This window comes from Acromyrmex echinatior, chromosome 2, assembly GCF_024713525.1.
Source record: "Acromyrmex echinatior isolate Ae372 chromosome 2, ASM2471352v2, whole genome shotgun sequence".
Lineage (NCBI taxonomy): Eukaryota > Metazoa > Arthropoda > Insecta > Hymenoptera > Formicidae > Acromyrmex > Acromyrmex echinatior.
In genome coordinates this window covers 11,796,509-11,816,685 of record NC_141853.1, presented here as the reverse complement: position 1 = coordinate 11,816,685, position 20,177 = coordinate 11,796,509, and the positions used below count along the sequence as shown (strand labels likewise).

General features: G+C 27.6%; 2 protein-coding genes and 1 long non-coding RNA gene across 19 annotated transcripts; 1 reads left to right on the top strand and 2 right to left on the bottom strand.

Annotated features, from left to right (window-relative positions):
- Positions 1-6: 6 nt before the first annotated feature.
- Positions 7-11,857, bottom strand: LOC105147280 (short-chain dehydrogenase/reductase family 16C member 6-like). Of its 16 annotated transcripts, XM_087416879.1 has the most exons (11): positions 6,811-7,000; positions 5,071-5,128; positions 4,614-4,677; positions 3,903-4,067; positions 3,380-3,523; positions 2,769-2,923; positions 2,493-2,670; positions 2,011-2,140; positions 967-1,087; positions 566-691; positions 7-351 (listed from the first exon to the last, which is right to left on the bottom strand). In XM_087416879.1, the coding sequence occupies exons 5-11, from the start codon at positions 3,515-3,517 to the stop codon at positions 276-278; spliced, it is 924 nt and encodes a 307-aa protein (XP_087273005.1). In that variant the 5' UTR covers positions 3,518-3,523; positions 3,903-4,067; positions 4,614-4,677; positions 5,071-5,128; positions 6,811-7,000; the 3' UTR covers positions 7-275. The 16 variants fall into 16 exon arrangements, with proteins under 16 accessions (XP_087273005.1, XP_087273008.1, XP_087273007.1 ...); XM_087416882.1 differs by lacking the exons at positions 5,071-5,128; positions 6,811-7,000 and adding an exon at positions 8,800-9,646; XM_087416881.1 differs by lacking the exons at positions 5,071-5,128; positions 6,811-7,000 and adding an exon at positions 7,969-7,994.
- LOC147910494 (uncharacterized) lies at positions 9,485-9,776 on the top strand. The gene is made up of 2 exons (XR_015548492.1): positions 9,485-9,572; positions 9,642-9,776. It is a non-coding gene; the product is annotated as an uncharacterized LOC147910494 (long non-coding RNA).
- Positions 11,858-13,851: 1,994 nt separating the features above from the next.
- LOC105146848 (17-beta-hydroxysteroid dehydrogenase 13-like) lies at positions 13,852-20,112 on the bottom strand. 2 transcript variants are annotated; one of them, XM_011057419.2, is made up of 9 exons: positions 19,884-20,112; positions 18,673-18,732; positions 16,938-17,081; positions 16,049-16,200; positions 15,670-15,847; positions 15,308-15,437; positions 14,853-14,979; positions 14,604-14,729; positions 13,852-14,280 (listed from the first exon to the last, which is right to left on the bottom strand). In XM_011057419.2, the coding sequence occupies exons 3-9, from the start codon at positions 17,073-17,075 to the stop codon at positions 14,211-14,213; spliced, it is 921 nt and encodes a 306-aa protein (XP_011055721.1). In that variant the 5' UTR covers positions 17,076-17,081; positions 18,673-18,732; positions 19,884-20,112; the 3' UTR covers positions 13,852-14,210. The 2 variants fall into 2 exon arrangements, with proteins under 2 accessions (XP_011055721.1, XP_011055731.1); XM_011057429.2 differs by lacking the exon at positions 18,673-18,732.
- Between the last annotated feature and the right edge of the window lie 65 nt (positions 20,113-20,177).

Sequence of the window (20,177 nt, the reverse complement as noted above, 5' to 3'; positions counted from 1 at the left end):
AATATATTTTTAAGGTTTTTAATTTAGGCTTATAACAGCATTATATTATACATATATATAGAACTTATACATTTTATATATTTTATATATATATTACATATACATTATGTATTATACATATATCGTATTATTTATATATCATATTTCACTTTATATATTTTAAATATTTCATATTTAATATATTTGTTATAACATAAAATATTACATATACGCATATAATAAACATATATTTAAACATAGTTAAAATTAATTTTCATATACATCTTATATATTTTTTAATCGTCTGGTTTGATATTGATAAAATATGATAAAAAATCTTGCATGTATTTTTCTACTATGTTAGGTAAATGTCTGAAATAAAAAATATCTTTATCATAGATGTAAAATAATAATTAAATAATATTAAATTGTAATATTGAATATAATATAATTCTGTATATTACAATGAACTGTACTGTAGCTCATTATTATATATATTTTATATAATATAAATATTATATATTTTAAAATACATTATGTACCTATATTTATGATAAAATTTTTTTGTATCATGATTCATACATACCTTCCTGCATTATATAAAGATAACCAGTATGAAGGTATAGTTTGATTTTTACAATTTTGCCTTTGTGCATTAATTATTGACAAAGCCACTTCTTGCGGTAAAAGTTCTCGTATTAACCATGGAAATCTATATCGGTAAATAAAATAAAATTTAATCTTATTTTGTACAGATCACAAACATGTTATTAATTAATTACTATTAACAACATATAAAAAGCACTTATTTTTTTATTATTACACTTATTACAATAAAGATTTATTAAAATAAAAATTTGTTTTCGTCGTATATGAATACATATATGTAAAAATGTATAAAAGAAATGGATTGCGCACGTGATACAAGACACATGATACGAATGATATAAAAAAATTGTTTACAATAGTATATTGTTGTAAAATTACCTAAAATATATGTTTTTAATAAATCCGGTCTGTACGAAGAATGGATAAACGGTTGTAAATTTAATCGATGACTTTCTGTCACTGAATGTACGTAATTCATCCGATACAGAATTCATAATTGCTGTTGATATAATTAATATATTAGAAAAGCATACTTTCTCTTATTTTCGCATACGTGTTATTCAAATTATGTGTCAATTATATGTGTACTATATATATATGTATATTTTATCTATTGTACAATCATTCTATAACTAACAAACTTGTTCCAGAAGTAGTTATGTTATATGAATAAGCGCTACTCTCTCTTTCTCTCTCTCTCTCTCTCTCTCTCTCTCTGAATTATTTCAATAAACAAAGCCAGAATTATTTCAATAAACAGTATCCAGGTGTGTATCTAGGATGTTCAGAAATTCAAGCGACAAACTTTCAGAAATTGTCGGGGGTACCAAAAGAATAATTTTATGCAAATGGATCTAGGGTCGGAAGCATATCGTTACATCGCTATGGCAGACAGAATGTTCGAAAAAAGTCGAACCTCGAAATATCTCAAAAAATATAAGTTTTATAAAAAATTATTTTATACAAAAGTTGTAGGATGTAAAAAGATTTATTTATTGACCTTATGAGTTTGATCTTAGGTGGAACTCATAAGAAAAGTAAGTTTGGCACTGAGAAAGGAACAAAATTAGAAATAAAATACTTTATTATTTCCTCAATGATGACTTTAATCTAATACGCGTTTTGACAACAGTACACAACAGTACACAACAGTACTGTTCGGAGTACATAAAACTGAAGTCTACAAATAAATGAAGATTTTTTTATGCTTTTTTCCGAACACTGTCAGTCGTAATGATGTAACAATATGCTTCCGATTCTAGCTTCATTTGTAAAAAATGATTCTTTTGGTGCCCCCACAACAATCTTTGGAAGTTTGTTGGTTGCATTTCCGCACAATGTGCGTGCGTACGTGCGCGTGTGTGTGTGTATGTCCGTCCATATTTTTCCCTTCCTATAATCATTCAATAAGGAATGAATTACCTTGAACTGCGGATTTTGTAGGACAGTAAATTGTCCCATAATGAAAATTATAAAATGCTGCTATAGATGAAACCGACACAATATGACCGTGATTCTTTTCGATCATACTAGGTAAGAATGCTTTCAATGTCTGAAAATAATATTACTTTGCAAATAGTAATTTTCGGAAGCTTAAATAACCGTAGCAGACTTTTGCATAATACATAACGCATAAGCAAATCAACTAATCAGAATCTTTTTTTTCTCTCATTCCATCGAAAAGAAGAATTTCGATTGGTTGATTCCTTCATGCACTATGCATTATGCGTTATGCAAGAATCTGTGCTACGGCCATTAATCATATACTGATCTAAATCATTTAGTACACTTTATTTACAAATATAGCAAGCTGGCAATATATTTGTTTCCAAAAATAAAGTCAATTATATTAACGGTTACTTTTTATGTCTTGTAACTTTAATATCTCTTGATATATTACTTACCCAATAATGCGCTGTCACGTTGACATTTATGATACGTGTAATTTCATCAGGACTATGTTTCAGTAAAGATTTAATACACATTGTGCCGGCATTGTTAATTAAGATAGTTACGTCACCTACTTCTTCTTTTACCTTTTTGGCTACGCTGAAAACTTCTTTTACATCTGCTACATTACATCTGTAAAACACACAGATTTTAATTAGAATTGATGATTTAATAGGCGTTTATATTATGATCTAGTTTTTGTTCCACGGAGCATTGTTATATAAACTTACTGATACGCATACACAGAGTCGTTTCCTTTTTTTTTAATATCGTTCATTGTTTCATTGTTATTTTTTTCATCGATATCCCAACATACCACTGTTGCTCCTAATGAAGCATAACCAATCGCTAATTCCTTTCCGATACCATGACCTGCACCCGTTATCTATGATAATATATAAATACAATTTAAATTATAATTATTACATATTACAACTTTTCGTTTAAAATAGCATAATTTTAAACTTTTATTTTGCTTTAAAATGAAATAATGAACTTTTGTTTAATAAAATACGTATTTTATTAAACAAATGTAAATGTAAACAAATGTATTAAATAGAGTGTCTCAGTTTCAAGTCTAGAATATAAATCTTTCTATTTATATTTACGTGACATTTTTTGAAATAATATTTATTATTTATAGTAATGGAAAAATTATTTTTTATAGTAATAGATAAGATAAATGTGAAAACATTTGTTAAAGAAAATATTAATTTGTTGGAATTCAATTTTGGAAAAAATTTCAGAAAAAAATTAGAAAAAATTACAAAGTTTAGGTAAATCACATAGAATATACATATTTTTTTAATAAACTGTGTATATATTAAGATTTTATACGTACCAAAACGATTTCATCAGCTACGCTCTTTTTTTTTATTGGTCTTATTAATCTGTATACATCGTTAAAAATATAATATGGAACTTTCAGTACAAGCAATAAAATCTCTGCTAAGAGCATGATATATTTTATTAGAAACATGATTGCCTAAAAAATTAACAATTTTTTAAAATAAGAACATTTTATATCGGTTGAAAATACGTGTTAATTATATATTTTACTAAACTTTATATTGTTATACGATGATGTGTATATATTTTGTAATTGTGACATATAATTAAATGATTATACAATATAACTTGTTTGTTTTCAGTTTATTGCTAACATCAACATTGTGTAAGAAATAGAATGTTATAAAAAAAATATTACATCATAGAGGATGTATTTAAAAAAAAATATTCAATATTTATATAACACATACCTAATAATATTTAGCATATACTAACAGTAAGGAAAAAATCTTAAAACTCGAAAATCGTTACTGAAATACAAACATTTTTATATATTAACATCTTAAATAACTTACGGGCTTCTTATACGTATGCGATGTTTATTATTTCTAAACTGCTATCCTCTGAATGCCTGCCAATTTCTGAATGTCTTCCTTCAATTTCCGTACAATTTCTGTTACTTCGTAACAGATTTCACTAGCAACTAGTTTTAAAACTGTATAGTCATCAAATATATAGATCTGCAATCACCATGACAACTGATGGCGGTGAAATCTTCTTATAAAGCATGATGTACGTAAATCTTCTTATAAAGCATGATGTATGTAAATCAAGTATAATAAATATGTTTAAAATACAGTTTGTAAACATCGCATGTAATACGTAAAAGCAGGATTGAGAAAGTTACTTAATTATAAATTACTTTTTGTTATACAAATTGAATACAATAAGTTTGAGTATTTTATTTTATCATTTACTTCAATTTTATATTACTGTTTGTACTCAATTTTTGTAACAAATACATATATAATGTTAATTTTCAAGTAACATGAAAAATAACTTATAAGTAATTTGTAAGGTAACTTTCTCAATCTTGCATAGAAGTCAGAAAATCATTTATGATGCAAAAAATGCTTATATCTCAATAATAGTTGAATTTTCGATTCTACGTTCACTAAAATTTTTTTATTCAGCATGATATGTATTATCTATCATATAAATACTGAATAGTTTTTTTAACTCTATATAATACAATAAAAAATTTGTAAATAATATTTATAACTTACATTCATTATTGATACCATTGAAAACAAAGTTTTTAAACAACAGGCATCGAATTAATTCATTAATCTTGAATATAAATGATTTTTATTATTATTAATATCTCAGAATATTATTTATATATATTGCATTAAGTCATTGCGTAATTTCTGTCCCTTTTATAATATATTACATTTCATAGCTGTACAATAACGTGTGGGGTAGAAAGATATTCTGATAAATGAAATTTTAAATTGTTAAAATAATTTTACCGCTATCACTTGAACATTAAACGCCTTTGTTTCTATTCGATTTATGTGTGACAAAAATTTTGCAAATGAACAATTGAAACACTTTTAGACTTTCAATACATAACATCTTTTAGACTTTCACGGATATTATCTTCAAAGATATCAAAAAGTTTGCGAGTATCGCCGTTAAAATAATATCCAGCGTAGTTTATCTTCACATATACATACATACACAATTTTATAAATCAACTTCTCTAAACTCTTCACAGTTTGAATGTTTGGTGTTCGATCTACAAACGTTTTAAATATTTTTTATTGCTGCGTTAACAACTATTTTTTTCTTAAACATATATAACTATAACACAACAAAACGAAAAATTTTAAAAATACCAGAAGATTTGCGAGTTATCGCCGTGTTTTCATTCAGGTCAACAATTCGTGAATCTTCATTCACTTTATCAGAGTAAGGAGCGCTCAAATATTACTTCGTACCTTGGTCAAGGTAATATTTTTCGCAATAAATTTATTTAGTTTTTCAACACATTAACATCTTACTAGTATATCTTACCGGATTGAGTATCAAATTATTAAAAATTTGCTTGTCCATTTAATTTAATTTGTGATATGATTACAATAATTTAATTGCGTTTATAAGTCCGAAAAACCAATTCGGCGCGCAATTCGAATGACTACAAATATTATATATATGCATGTACATATATAATATATATAGGGTGTCTTAGATCACGCGTTCATCCTTTTTATCTCCGAATTTATCAGAATAAGAATCTAATCAAAAATATGTTCAGACGAAAGTTGCGAGATTTAAAAAAATCTATTTATTGATCATATCATTTTAACTTGGATGGCTTTGCCAAGGTCAGATCAAGGTCACATCGATTTTTTAAAATGAAACATTCTACTTTTTATTCTAGAATCTAATAGCCAATGTCAAGAGCTTTCCAAAAACCCTATAATAAAGTATCTTTTGAATAAATAAATCTCGAATTATGAAGATTAAAAGTTACAGTACCGCCGATATTAGCATCATCCAAGATATACCGCAAGGAGGTTGCCCGGTCGGATTTACATCTTTTATATGTGCGTGTGTGTGTCAAAAAATTTTTCGCGAGTGAGGAATCCGATTAGGAAAACGCTGTCGCCATAATCTTTCAACACCAACAAATGAACCTCGACACACCAAAAATTAGCAACATATCGTATGTTTTTTCATTTGAATAAGACATGGGGAGGATAACGCGCGCGCACACACACACACACACACACACACACATATACACACTATATACCGTGGCGAATAAAAAATTCAACGGAAAAGATTAATACCCACAAGAGACCATCTCGGTTTATAACAAATTAGTGAAAATCTTTAATATCAGTAAAAGTTGACAGCATAAGATGCGTAAATTAAGAAAAAAGGCAAGACCGTATAAATCATAGATTCCAAGAAATTTAATGCTAATGCCGGTGGTACTATAACTTTCAAATGCCATAACTTGAAAAGTTCTTATGAAGAAAAGGTTTACCGCAGTGCTTTGGAAATGTCTCAACATTGGATCTATAAAGATGTGCTATGAAAAATAGAAAGTTCCATTTAAGATTTTTGTGTTGACCTTAAAACTTTCCAAGATCATTCCAAGATCATCAATCAAATTAATATCATTATCTGATTACTTTTTAAAATTCTATTACTTTTATTTTAAATATTTTTTTTAGATAAATTGATATTTTTTGAGATTAGCCATTCCAGAACTTTTACCATACACTATGTGCGAGAGCGCACCGCGCGGAAAAATTCGAGTGAGAGCGCACGGCTGGTATGATGCACGACAGTAAAATCAACTCAGTTTCTTTGTAATTTAACAAAAGAATTTCTTTAATATATTCAGTTACAAAGTCAAAAGATATAATTAATTAAAGATTAGATTAACAGAATATTAAATGCGGTCACCTTTTCCAAATTGAGTTTGGAATCGCGGTGATGGAAAATCTCGGCGATTTTTCTCGGCACTTCTCGAAAGATTCGGTTTATAGCGATTTCACTAAACGGTTAGCACGGCGATTTTACGAAGCGAGATTATGACTCTAAGAACTCTAAAAACTTTTTGGAAGTAAGAAGGAGGACGGCGAGATCGAAGCATTTATTGCTTTCGGCCTGAGCTTTCTCTTTTGGGAAAAATCCAATAAAATTTTGCCACAATCGTAATTATTACGTGGCATTAGGTGTACAGAATTGATTGGCGCTTTGAATTCTTTTCTAGCGACGTTCAACGTAACAGTCATGCGCGGCAGAAAATCCGTGCGTGGGATTGGTGACAGCGCGTGACGTATTCGTTAGAGCGCGGCGCTCGCGTGCGCGAATTGAATCGTTCTAGAACTTTCGATTGTCCGTTGCCGGTAACGACAGCTTGTTTGCGTGTAACGAATTGTTTTTAAAAAGAACAAAGAACGACGAATTCGATGATTTTAATGAGGATTAAGATCATGCTCGAGATGAAATCACGAGCTCAATTTATGCATGCGTTCAATGACAATTAATGTCGGTCGACTGAAAGAATTCTTGCTTTTCTTTCGAATTACTGATCTCGAACACACTATAATATCAAATTTTTTGTAATCTGTACAGTCTTGTCTTTTTTCTTAATTTATATCTTATGCTGTCAAATTTTATTGATATTAAGGATTTTTAACTTGTATAAACCAAGGTCTCTTGTTTACGTTGGCAAATCGGATTATTTTCTATCAATAAAAGAGACAAAAATTATGCAATTATCCAATATAAGACGGCTAAAATAAGGAAGGCTAAGTAAATTGTAATAAAGATTATTCTTGACATTTGTATAGTTACTTATTTAATAGTTTTGTTTATTATCGATCCAGTCGATGAAATAGAATTGCTCCACATTGATAGTTAAACTGTTCATTAACCACAAGAGAATAACATATTTTTGTGATATTCGTTAGACTATTCGAACGATAGTTTCATATTTTGCCAAGGATTTGCTCTAACTTAAGGCCGACTATTTTCATCCCGAAATTCTACAAAATTAGGCGGATTTCCACGAATTGTTCTTATCAAACACTAGTAGTGTGTCTAAACAGAGCTTACCGGTCGGAGTACTCAACATATATATTGCATCTTCTTCTAGAAAAGTTTTATAAAATTTAAGAAAAAAGAAAGAAAGAGAGAAAGGATTTGATTTAATATGTTTTTATATAAAAAAATTTTCAAAAAAAAGTAAATTATAGATAATTATATACGTAATAGTGCTGTGAAAAAAGTTTTCTTGAAAATTAAAAAAAAATATCAAGCTTTTATCTCTCTCTCGAAGAATAATTTTAGATTTATAATTTATATTTTTAAACAATACAAAAAGATAAATATAATAGGCTAATGAGAGTCAGCAACGATAAACAGCGCAATTATTTAGTAAACAATCAATACTCAGATATTGGATTGATGTCTTCTTTATTTTAAATATTTCGACTCTCTTTGGAGCTCTCTTCAACAAGAATGATACAAGTATAATTAATTCATATGTCCGGAATACCTAAGTCACTTGCAAATTGACAGATGCATGTTGTTAATCTGACATTTTTTTAAAAAACAAATCTTATCAAAGTGGTACGTAGGCTGCTGGAAAAGTTTCTGCAATCTAATACTAGTGGCACCAACGTTCTGTTACTATCCGTAAAATTAGACGTTTTTAATCTATCATTCAGTTGACAGTTTTTACTCAAGCCAACTAGTTTTGTTTGCATAGTATTTTAAAAGAAGTTATTTTGTGAGAAAATGGAAATTTCGCGGCAATGATTTTTTACGATTACAAATGTAATCTAATTCCGAAACAATGCATCGATCGACTTCATTTGGCTTTTGGAGTTGAAGCACCATCCAATAGGACTGTTTATAATTGGTCGAATTCTAGCGTGGACGTACCTTTCTTTGTGACGAATTCCGTGAAGATCCATCCATGTCTGTGATGCCATTAATGTTGCTGTGCGTGAAATGAATGAACGAGATCGGCATATAACATGCCGCGAGATTCAGGCATCCTTTGCATGAAAGCAATACATATGATTTTGCATGCATCACTTGAGCGTATGGAAACTTTGCAGTCATTGGATCCCACACAATTTGATCGAAGCTCAAAAACAGACTCGTGTTAAATGGAGCAAAGAAATGCTCAAGAAATTCAACCGAGATCGGTGAAATTTGATCTACAACATCATTACTGGTGACGAAACATGTTTGTTCACGCAGTGCTGTTAAGCAAATGATTGCTTGTTTCTTCAGTTATACCGGATATGTGGCAAGCGGATAACGTGGCTTTAGACGATCGAAGGATTAAATACAACAACTTGATTGATATATAACAATTTGTTTGCCAGAAGTCATAAATGAATTGCGTAAAACAAATCGAAATCGTCGCATTATGACAACGCCAGCTGTCACACAGCACGTCAAATCATTGATTTTTTATTCAGTAAAAATGTCGAATTGATGACTCATTGTCCGTATTCACCTGATTTATCATCTAATGATTTCTTTTTGTTCTCAAACATTAAAAAGAAGATTCGTGGTGAGCGATTTGAGTCGCCTGAAGCAGCTATTGAAACATTTCGTACACTGATTTCTGAGATTACAGCCTAAAAGGAAAAAATGCTTCGAAAATTAGTTCGAACGTATGCAAAAATGTATCGATCTTAAAGGTGAATACTTCGAAAAACAATAAAGCCATTTATCAAATTTTACATGTTTTTTTTTCATATTGTTTGCAGAAACTTTTCCAGCAGCCTACGTATATGCGTAAACAATTCAAATGATTCACCATCACGGAACATGAAGGATTGCACTGAAGTTTTACATTTACTTAAACATATTAAAACTTAAAAAATAAATAAGATTGGAAACAAGACCGTTTATGTTAAATTACTTTGAATACAAAGCGCCACTAAGTAAAAAGTAGAATTATTAAAATCAAATTAATATAAAGATCACACATTTTTAGAACACACGTCCATGTCACGACGTGTCACTCAGATATGAATTATTCTTGAAGAGTCACACAATAAACATTACGGCAAATTTGCAAATATAACGAACAAAACACATGTATATAGTTGTTCATTTATATGAATATGAAGTTGTTAAGTAGTTGAGGAGGACTCCAAAAAGAGTTGAAACGTTTAAAATAAAGAAGACATCAATCCAATATCTGAGTATTCCAATATCTGATTGTTCACTAAATAATTGCGCCGTTTATCGTTGCTGACTCTTATTAATCTATTATATTTATCTTTTTGTATTGTTTAAAATTCGAGAGTCCTAATATAATTATTGTTATTATTTATATTTTTATTACAGAAAATTAAATCTATTATATTTATTTATAGTATGAAAAAGATAAATTTTGTTTTTTATCTTATCGTAGTAGCTGTCCGTGTCTTTTGTCTAACACTCTATAAACAATACTGAAATAATATTTTATTGCGTGTAACATAGCGTACATCATAAACATGTTAGACTTGTTTTTACGTTTAGTTCTAAATATAAATGTTACATAATTAAAATTTTTATCTATTTGTGTATTTACAAAAACAATTTCTTTAGGTTTTGACTTTTAAATGCGAGAATAAAAAAAGGAAAATGCTCTATTAAGTGCATGCATGAAAATGCAGAGAAAAAAAAGATTAATTTTAATTTTTTATAGCATGTTTTTTGATAAGTTACTAGTTTTTTCCTTTCCTCATTTAATTCTCTTTCAAAACAGTTCTCGTGAGCGATCGGATGAGGGGTAGCATTAAACGAAACGTGACCGAAATGCGTCTTCCCATGACCGCTCTCAAGGTCGGCACAAGACAATAAGGTAATCACAAGACAGTTGAGCGCCAGGCACGGCGAGCGTGCCACTCTTTTCAGAAATTAATTCTCAAATAATGGAATTGATAGTTAGTGATACAGGCAAAAACAATAATCGATATATTTTTTGGAAAGCAATTGATAAATTATGTTAAAAGTTTAATGTAGTTAAAATAAAAATATTTTATAAATATTTTCTAAATTTTTTGATTTTCTGGATAGGCATGTACATCGATGAAATCTTTTAAATAATAGTATATTATAAAAAGTATATATGTATTAGGTGTTGGAATTAATTCGTAGCGTTTTTTAATGAAAGAATGTTATTTATTTCACATGAGCATTAAAAAATACATTAATGAAAGTACTTCCCATCACTTGTAAAACGCTACGAATTAATTCCAACACCTAATATTATATAATATAAAATAATGTAAAATATACAAAAATATGAAAAGAAAAGCATAAAGAACCACAGCACAAGTTATAGTTTGTGACATTTAATTATTCTTGCATTACAAATTACAATAAAAACATTAAACGTTTCACACCACAATCTGGCCATCTTCAGTAAATTAATAATATTCTTAAGACGCAGAGTTACGTCAAGTTGGAATAAAATTCAACCGTCGTGTGTTATAATTGTAAAAAACGTATTTGCATCTATGCGATGCTATTATACGAAGCAGCGTCGCATAAAAAAATCTATTTAGCATTTATGCAGGTAAATAGGTACATATTACACTGAGTAAAAAAATCTTAGTGAACATACAGTGTTAGAAATGTAACGAGCTTCCTGTAAATGAAGCTCGTAGTTGTGAAATTAAAAGTAATGAATGATTCAACTGAAAATTAAGTTACAGTAATTACTTAAAAAATGAACGTGTACATTAAATTTATGAAAAATACGTTAATGTATATGTACACAAATATACTTTTTAGTTATAAATACATTAAATTTATAATGTAATGTCATAAAATTAAGTTCAAATTGTGTAACTAAACATTAAAATTTAATCAAATTTAAGAACATTTCTAACAGTGTAGGTTGAAATCTTAACCATTTCTAAGATATAAATATTTTAGAAAATCAACATTATGAATGGACTTACTTTTTTCTACGCGTCGCATGCGATGTTTACCTTAACGTTTACAACTACGTTCTGCAGAAAAAATTCTGTAAAACTTCATAAGAAGAATATGCTAAGCATGGAAAGGAGGTCATGTGAAAACATTTTAAATATAGAAAATAAGTCATTCATCATATTAACATAAATTTGTTTATATAATAAATGAATGAATCTTTAAGATCTTTAAGGTCGACTTATTACAGTTTTTTTATTCAGTATAGTGTGCAATCTACCATACTGTATAAGTCTATCATACTGCTATAAATGCTGAATTGTTTTTTTTAATAGCTTGTATAAATAATATTAATTTAATTTATATTATTTATATTATTTATCATAGTGCTATTATTAAATACATATTTTTAAAATAATTGACTTTAAATTAATTGATTAATGTTGAATATAAATAATTCTTGATTGTTAATATTTTAGAATTTGCTTCTGATTTCTATGAGTACTTTCTATAATATATAAAAACTATACAGTTAGCGGGTTATTTCAGTGTCTAAATTCATAGTATTATTACACTGTTGGAGAATTTGTGTCGAATACAATTCATTTCACATGTCCCAAACGATACATTCAAATTTTTGTGTTTTGTTAACATAATAAGATGAATATATTATAATAGAAAACATAGATATTATGTAAAAAAATTATTACAAAAATTAAATTATTATTGCTGATACAGTTTGTAAACTGTGGAGATATATATTTTTAGTATAATTAACATAATATATTATATTTATAATATATTAAATTAATACGTATTTTATTAATTCATCTTAAAATTTATGTTTCAGAACACATTATTTTTACGTTACTTATTCACTTATTCATAAACTATATTTTGATGTTGATATTCAATATATTAAAACAAAATTCTTAACATAACCTGAACATTATAATACATTACATTCAAATATGTTAAAAAATTCAACACAAACAACAGGAAATGAACCGTCAACACACAATATTTTTTTTGTATCAGGAGGGTATGTTCCTCGCACTGATGAAGTGAATTGTAATCTCGCATGATCTCGCGTAAAAGAACACGCTAGTGTCGCTTATTGCACTTATTGGCTTAGGCTGTGTTCTAAAATTTATTGTATCGAAAGTCTAATTTTTATGTGCATTATATTTTCAATACTGGCAGTAAATTTTGGAACACAGCCTTAGTCGTAATAAGCAAAGTTATAATAGTAATTTCTTTATGAGAAATTTTAATAAAAAATTTCTCTCATTAATATTTTAATTAATTGATTGAATATGGCGATAACCTTCCAGATTTATGTTGCATAAAATATTTATAAGATTTTTTTTTAAATGTCGTATGTCTAAAAGACATCTTTAAGATATCTTGTGTAATATGCATGTTATTTGGGCTAGATATACAAGCGTATTTAAAAAATTGAGTCATATGCGACGCAATATAAAACAATATATTTGCAAACATTGTATATTGATTTCCTTTGAATAAAAATAATAGAAAAAATAAATTTTGTTTTTTATCTGATTGTAGCTGTCTATGTTCCTCTATTGCAATATGTAGAACAACTAGGCTACAATGAAGCAAAAACATAGCAAAAACTAATAATACAGCAATACATCAATGTTTTTATGATCAATGTTTTTTTTGCATTTTTACGCATTTAATTAAATGCATTTAATTAAATTCTTGCATTTAAAAGTCAAATCTTGAAGAGGTATGTAAATACATTTCTATATAAATACAAAAAATTCCGATCACACTGATTATTCTTTAAACTCTCTTCAAACAAATCTAAAAAATAATCAGCTTCTCAGAGTGAAGCAAGATTACCCAATCACATGCGCGAATTGCCAGATTTATTTAACAGGTAAAATTTATCAAAAGGTGGAACAACTGATTCTAAGTCAAGTATTTTATTTTCTTTATATATGAAGCTTATTTTTTTTGCTTCAAACACGTTTGTTATTTTAGTAATAGGAGAAGAGAAAGAAATCAACACAATGTAAATATGTCATTATTATGTAAATTTTTGTTTTTTACAGCAAACATATAAAAGTTAAACATATAAAATTCTCTTAAAAGAGAATTATGGACAGATTAGTAACTTATATTACGAGGTATTTTATGTTTTATTCTAGCACATTTTGATGTGAAATATAAAATATTTCGTAAATAATTTTCATTTTTAACTATATGGAGCCATTCAAGCTAATGGGGGATATATTGAATAATTGTGCTCTACAGGGATCCCCCATGTAAAAGAATTTTTTATAATATTTAATTTTTTATGAAAAACATTTTGTTTAAAGAAATTGTTTTATTTGTCCGGATTTTGGTGACGCACTCTGTACAAGATTTTTCTATATTTATTCTCCTGATTCGACGCCAGTATCAACGAAATCATTTATAGCAGTTTGTGCATTTTTGGGTAAAATCCTGAAAATAAAATTATAATGTTTTATTTATCTATATTTTAATTATATACTGATGTAGAATATTAAAAATTACAAAATGCGATGTTATGTTCTAATTTATTTTTCTGTGCATTTTTATCCTATATAAAGTTTTGCCATATTATACTTTATAAATATTTATTTACATTTAAAATATTTGATATCACAAGATACGTGTGTATGTAATCATATAAATATTATATAATATACCATGCAAATACTATGATATACTAAATATTGCAAAATACTAATTGTAAAGATCAGATTATTAGTACATAATTATATGTATGTAAATATTGCAATTACCTAATCCATTTTATGAGTGGTAACCAAAATGATGGTATAGTTGTTATTTGTACATTTTGTCGTTGAGCTTTAATTATTTGTGCAGCTGTATCTTTCGGTGAGTTTAGTTGTAAAAATATTTCCAACCTACGATTAGATAGAAATGCTTATTATCAATTTTAATACCTCAGCTTGTCGTATTTGCATGATTACATTTATCTGTTTAAATTAATTGTATTAATTGTATTAATTTCTTCTATAAAAACGTACATTTTATTAATTTTTGGCTTTTTGCAAAGTCCCGTATCTACCATGTAGGGACAGATAGTAGTGAATTTGATTAAAGATTTTTCCTTGTTAGATACATGTAATTCGTTCTCAAGCGCATCCATTATACCTGAAAATAGAACCTTATACCTTATTCCAGTAAGCTGGAAGCACTTGAATATTTATAAAGTTAAATTATTTATTTTTTGTAAGTTCTGACTGTAGTATAAAAAAAGAATAGATATTATAAAGTTTTGTATCTTTCATGTCAGAAATTGATTCGAGATCTCGGCTGGAGAATGAATTGATCAATTGCACTGACATTGTGATCGAATTGTTTCAACATTAATTCTTTTTCTGTCCAAAATCGAGGAGTAATTTTTAGCAGTGTGTTTTGTTGTGTGTGTGTGTGTGTGTGTGTGTGCATAATTTAAGGTTTCAGAAAAAATCAGATTTACCTATAACTGCATATTTTGAAGCGGAATAAGGAACTAAATTGGGAAATCCTACGATGCCTGCTAGTGATGACAATGCAACAATGTGACCATAATTTCTTCTTATCATACTTGGTAAGTATGCTTGCAACATCTGAAAAAATTGCATAGTAATTTATATATGATATTATGTGTGTTACATTTTGCATATTTTAGCATTATTAATAATTGAAGCTAATTTTTGCGAGAAAAAAAAATTTATAATCTATGATTATTGGAAATCCTTAAATAATTATTTTGAAGAAATATGAAATAAAAAAAGCATTATTTATTCAAGAGCAAAGGTAATTTAATATTTATTATATGTATGGCCAATTTTAACTTGCCCAAAAGTGTCCTAACACATTAATATTAAATATTTGTATGATTTCATCAACCGTATGTTTTGAAAAAGTATGGCATGGCATTATGCCGGCATTGTTAACTAAAATTGTAACATCACCGACTTCTTCTTTTACTCTTTTGGCTATTGCAAAAACATCTTCTCTTTTAGTCACGTCACATCTATAAGCAAAATTGTAATTAGCATTAATTTAGATATACTGTAAATATATTTGATACTTCTCTTATGCGCGTGCCGATATTAGTAAAATAATAAATTACTTATATTGACTAAATATTTAAAAAGAGACGTGGAACAAAATCGGAGATGTGATCTTTCGTTGTTTAACAGAAATGTTAATTATTAATAATACAGAAACATACTCATATGCATATGCATCTTTGCCAATTTCTTTAATCTCTTTTGCTGTTTGCTCATTAGTTTGCTTGTTTATGTCTAAGCACACAACTTTCGCACCTAAGCATGCGTATTGAATCGCCAACTCCTTTCCTATACCATGACCTGTACCTGTTATCTTGTAAATTTAAACATAATATAAAAATATAATTACTATAAAACAAACTTTTTCACTCAATACAAATTGTTTTGTGCTATTTAATATCGCTTCTTTACTTTAGAAATGATAACTAAAAAAATATAACTTTTGAATTATTATTATGAATATGTTAAGTAAACATTATCCTAAAATTATAAAAAATAAACTTAACTTCATAAAATTTTGTCAAAGTTGCCATAACTTAAAAAGAGTTTTAAGAATCGTGACAAAAATAATATTTGATCATGCTAACAATAATATCCTTTTATCGATATTATTTGACTCAATAATTTTCTATCAAGTCGAAAAATAGTTTTTTCTCTTTTATAGGAAACTTAATTTTTTGAGTTATACCACTTTTGAAATAAGGAAATGATATCATAAGAGATTAATCTTTAATATTGCATTATATCTATTTTAATATTACCTTAACGTATATTAAACATATATTTATCTTAATTAATATATTTACTAATTAACATATTTAATTAAAAAGAAAAAATTTTTCATTATCTCTTATTGTTTCACATGTACATTGTATATAAAATGAAGATAAATTAAATATTGTAATTTACATAGCATGTAAATTAATTTTATTATTAAAATGTATTTGTTTAATTTCTTCGTCAATAAAAAAATTTTTCAAATTGATACTTTAATAACTTTTAATATTAAATATCTACTTTTGCAATAAACATTATATTTTTTGTACGTACCAAAACAATCTCACCATTCACATTCTTTTCTTCTAATCCGAAGAAGGTGTAGTACACGCTTTGGCAGATGTAGTAAAGAATTTGCAATATAAGTCGCAATACGTTTAACAAAATTTGTATGATGTTAAATGCATTCATGATGAACTGAAAAATTAGTTATTTTCTTATATGAATATATCAAATATTAATAATATACACATAATAAATAAACTGAAAGAATAAAAGGAATTAATAAAATATTTATTAAGAAAACAAGATATTTAAATATTTTGAAAAAAACTCATGTTTTGAAATATATTTAAATTTTTTTTGTAATTTATAAATAATAATTCTTTATGTTCTTAAATATTATAATATATTGTAAATATTGTAAAATAAATAATATTTGTGAACCAATATTTTAAGAATTCGATGTGCCAATAATTATATAGATTGTGTGAATCTCGGCAGTTTTCGCATGTTTTATTATGTTAATGTATGTCAAGTCTTCAAATATTATTCAATTTAAATATATATTAATGCACATTTATTTTATATTTTATTTTGGGTTTTAAGCTGCGGATAGAATATTTTTGTATATAGTTGAAAGAGTTTTTAGAAAATATTGATATATTTTGACGGTCGGACTCACATATGCGTGAATTCATTAAACCAGCGGTTACCGGCCGATTTGACGTATAAGTGAGTTCATTTAGTCAATGCTTAAAATCGGTTCTACATTAGTTGTAAGCTGATAGCAAGTTGCGACAGCCAATCTGAAGCTTGTATTTTGAAATTAACGCTTCTAAGATATTGGCAACAAACTTGCGATCAGCTTGCAACTAATGTAGAACCGGATTAAGGGGATCCTAAAGCGAAACTCGAACTCCGACGAAGTCACCAGAGGTCGCACCGCGCGCCGTGCATCGAGGTGCTTCTACATAATTTGCAAATCGTAAAACATAGTTTGCAAATGCAAACGCATTGCGTTTGTTTTTTCATTACATGCAGTTGATTTTCATCTGTGTGTCTTGCGATTTGCGAATTGTGTAGAAGCACCTTTATCGACCGAGTCACGTGTACGTAAGTTGATTTAAGCATGTTCTACAATAAAGTCATAAGCGATAAGCCGTAAGAAATTAATCAATCATAGTCAATTATTCTTCTCACATTTAACTGTGATTGGCCAATTTCTTACAGCTTATGATTTGCGACTCAATTGTAGAACAGGCATAAGGCCTGTTACATAATTGCAAGCCGTAAGCCGTAAGAAATTGATCAATCACAGTCGAATGTGAGAAAAATAATCGATGATTTTTTACGGGCCTATATTATGTAACAGACCCTAGTTAGCGATTATTAGCTGATATTGTTATGAAAAGTATAAATGATACATATATATATATATATATATTATAGTTAATACATATACAGTTGTATTAGTAAATAGTTGTATTAGTAAATGATATATATATTATAAATCAAAAGCTGTATTTATAAACTTAAAGAAAATACTCTTAAAAATGTGTGAAAGTGACAAGATATGTGTACGCTGATAATTTATCGAATGTTAGGTATTAGACAACAGTGATGAAAAATCAAATGGCCTATATTCATAATGTGCTTTTATCGATAAAAGCGCGCTTTTATTTCTGACATTTTATAATGTGCGTAAACGTAAAGTATAGTATATTAGCGCGTATCGTTGTAAGCGCGTTCTGAATACGGCCTATGTTTAATTTGTAATAAAGCTTACAAAAAATGCCGACGGCAACCAGTAGTTTTCGTCATTACATGCTGGCGAGCAAATTTTTTTCTGAAAAGTGTGGTCAAAGTATTAATATTAATATTTGTTAATTTGTATTAGCAGTTTATGTTTAGTATAAGTTACAATACGCGTGTAATATATAAATAAAATGTCAACTAATTTATAATAAATATTACACGTAGCACATGATATTATGTGAACATTATGCACATAATTATTTATCTAATATCTGAGAACACTTGAAATATGTGATTAGTAATTTTACCAACGCGCGATTCAAAGACAGATAGCCGTTACTACAATCTATAATTGATAAATTTCAAATCTTTAGCTCAGAAATTAAGTGCTGATTGAATTGAAAAATGATAATAATAATTATTTTTTTAAATTTATTTTCATTGAGAATTTTCTCGCTGTAGTATTTTTATATTCGAGATTTTACTTGAGATATAAATATTTATAAATACATAAATATTTATAAATTTGTAGATAAATAAATATAAGAAAAAATATTGTGAAATCATGTATCAGTAATATAATTCTTATACGTACAGATATTTTTAACACTAGCAATCATAAAAAATATTTAATGAAATTTTTAAAGGCACAGTTATTATTATGTATATATATATATATATATATTAATATTATAAAATATAATAACTTTCAAAAATGTCTCGATTATTGTGCAAATTTAGATGCTTATTATTTCGAAAACGTGTATTATTGATCGATAAAACGCCGAATTGCTACTTTATTACAAAATTATTATATATATTTTTTACAAATTCACGTGCATATAACAAGTTTTTTCTGCAATATGGTATTAATTCATTCTGTCTATTTTTAGCATAAATAACAAGTTTTTCCTACAATATGATATAATTCATTCTATCTATTCTCATTCCAACAAAATAACAGCTGTTTAGTACTTATTTTTTTTCACTCTAAATATAAATGTATATGTATATGTATATGTATTGTATATATTTTTTGAAATGGAATATAAAATTATGACAAAAAATTTTTCGAACAAATGCCTGTATTTGATTTTCATTATGAGATCGCAATTTAACTATGCCTTTCCGGACTGTTGCATAGAAACTAGACGAAACTATAGTAAGTAGAACATGTTTTCTTCTAACAACGAAAGTGAGAACTGAGCCGAATACGGCTGCGACAAGCTCGACTATACCTACCTAATTACAGATGTTTGCAACGATCGATCGGCTGCGTAACAGCTGTATTTTATCAGCCGTATATTTATATATAAAATATGTATTCGTTTATTCCATTCAGGCCAAGTCCAGCACGAGATCAGTTAGCGAATAAAAGCAAAGATAAATTGAAGTTAACCGTATAGATGTAAGACACATGTGTCCTGGCAGATATCCAGAAACGAACTGTCGGTTTGCGAAATCTTAAACTTGATTTCAGGGCCGGATTTATGAAGATTTTCACAACGTGTTTATATAATACAACAACCAGAGAAT

What these genes read in the sequence shown, in the direction of transcription:
- LOC105147280 (XM_087416872.1), bottom strand. An exon ending in TAGCTGATGAAATCGTTTTG is followed by an intron (nt 2,924 to 3,379) that starts GTACGTATAAAA and finishes ATATTATCATAG; the next exon opens with ATAACGGGTGCAGGTCATGG. An exon ending in ACGTGACAGCGCATTATTGG is followed by an intron (nt 2,141 to 2,492) that starts GTAAGTAATATA and finishes TATTATTTTCAG; the next exon opens with ACATTGAAAGCATTCTTACC.
- LOC105146848 (XM_011057419.2), bottom strand. Translation starts at nt 17,075, where the DNA reads ATGAATGCATTTAACATCATACAAATTTTGTTAAACGTATTGCGACTT. An exon ending in TGAATGGTGAGATTGTTTTG is followed by an intron (nt 16,201 to 16,937) that starts GTACGTACAAAA and finishes TAAATTTACAAG; the next exon opens with ATAACAGGTACAGGTCATGG. An exon ending in ATGTGTTAGGACACTTTTGG is followed by an intron (nt 15,438 to 15,669) that starts GCAAGTTAAAAT and finishes CAATTTTTTCAG; the next exon opens with ATGTTGCAAGCATACTTACC.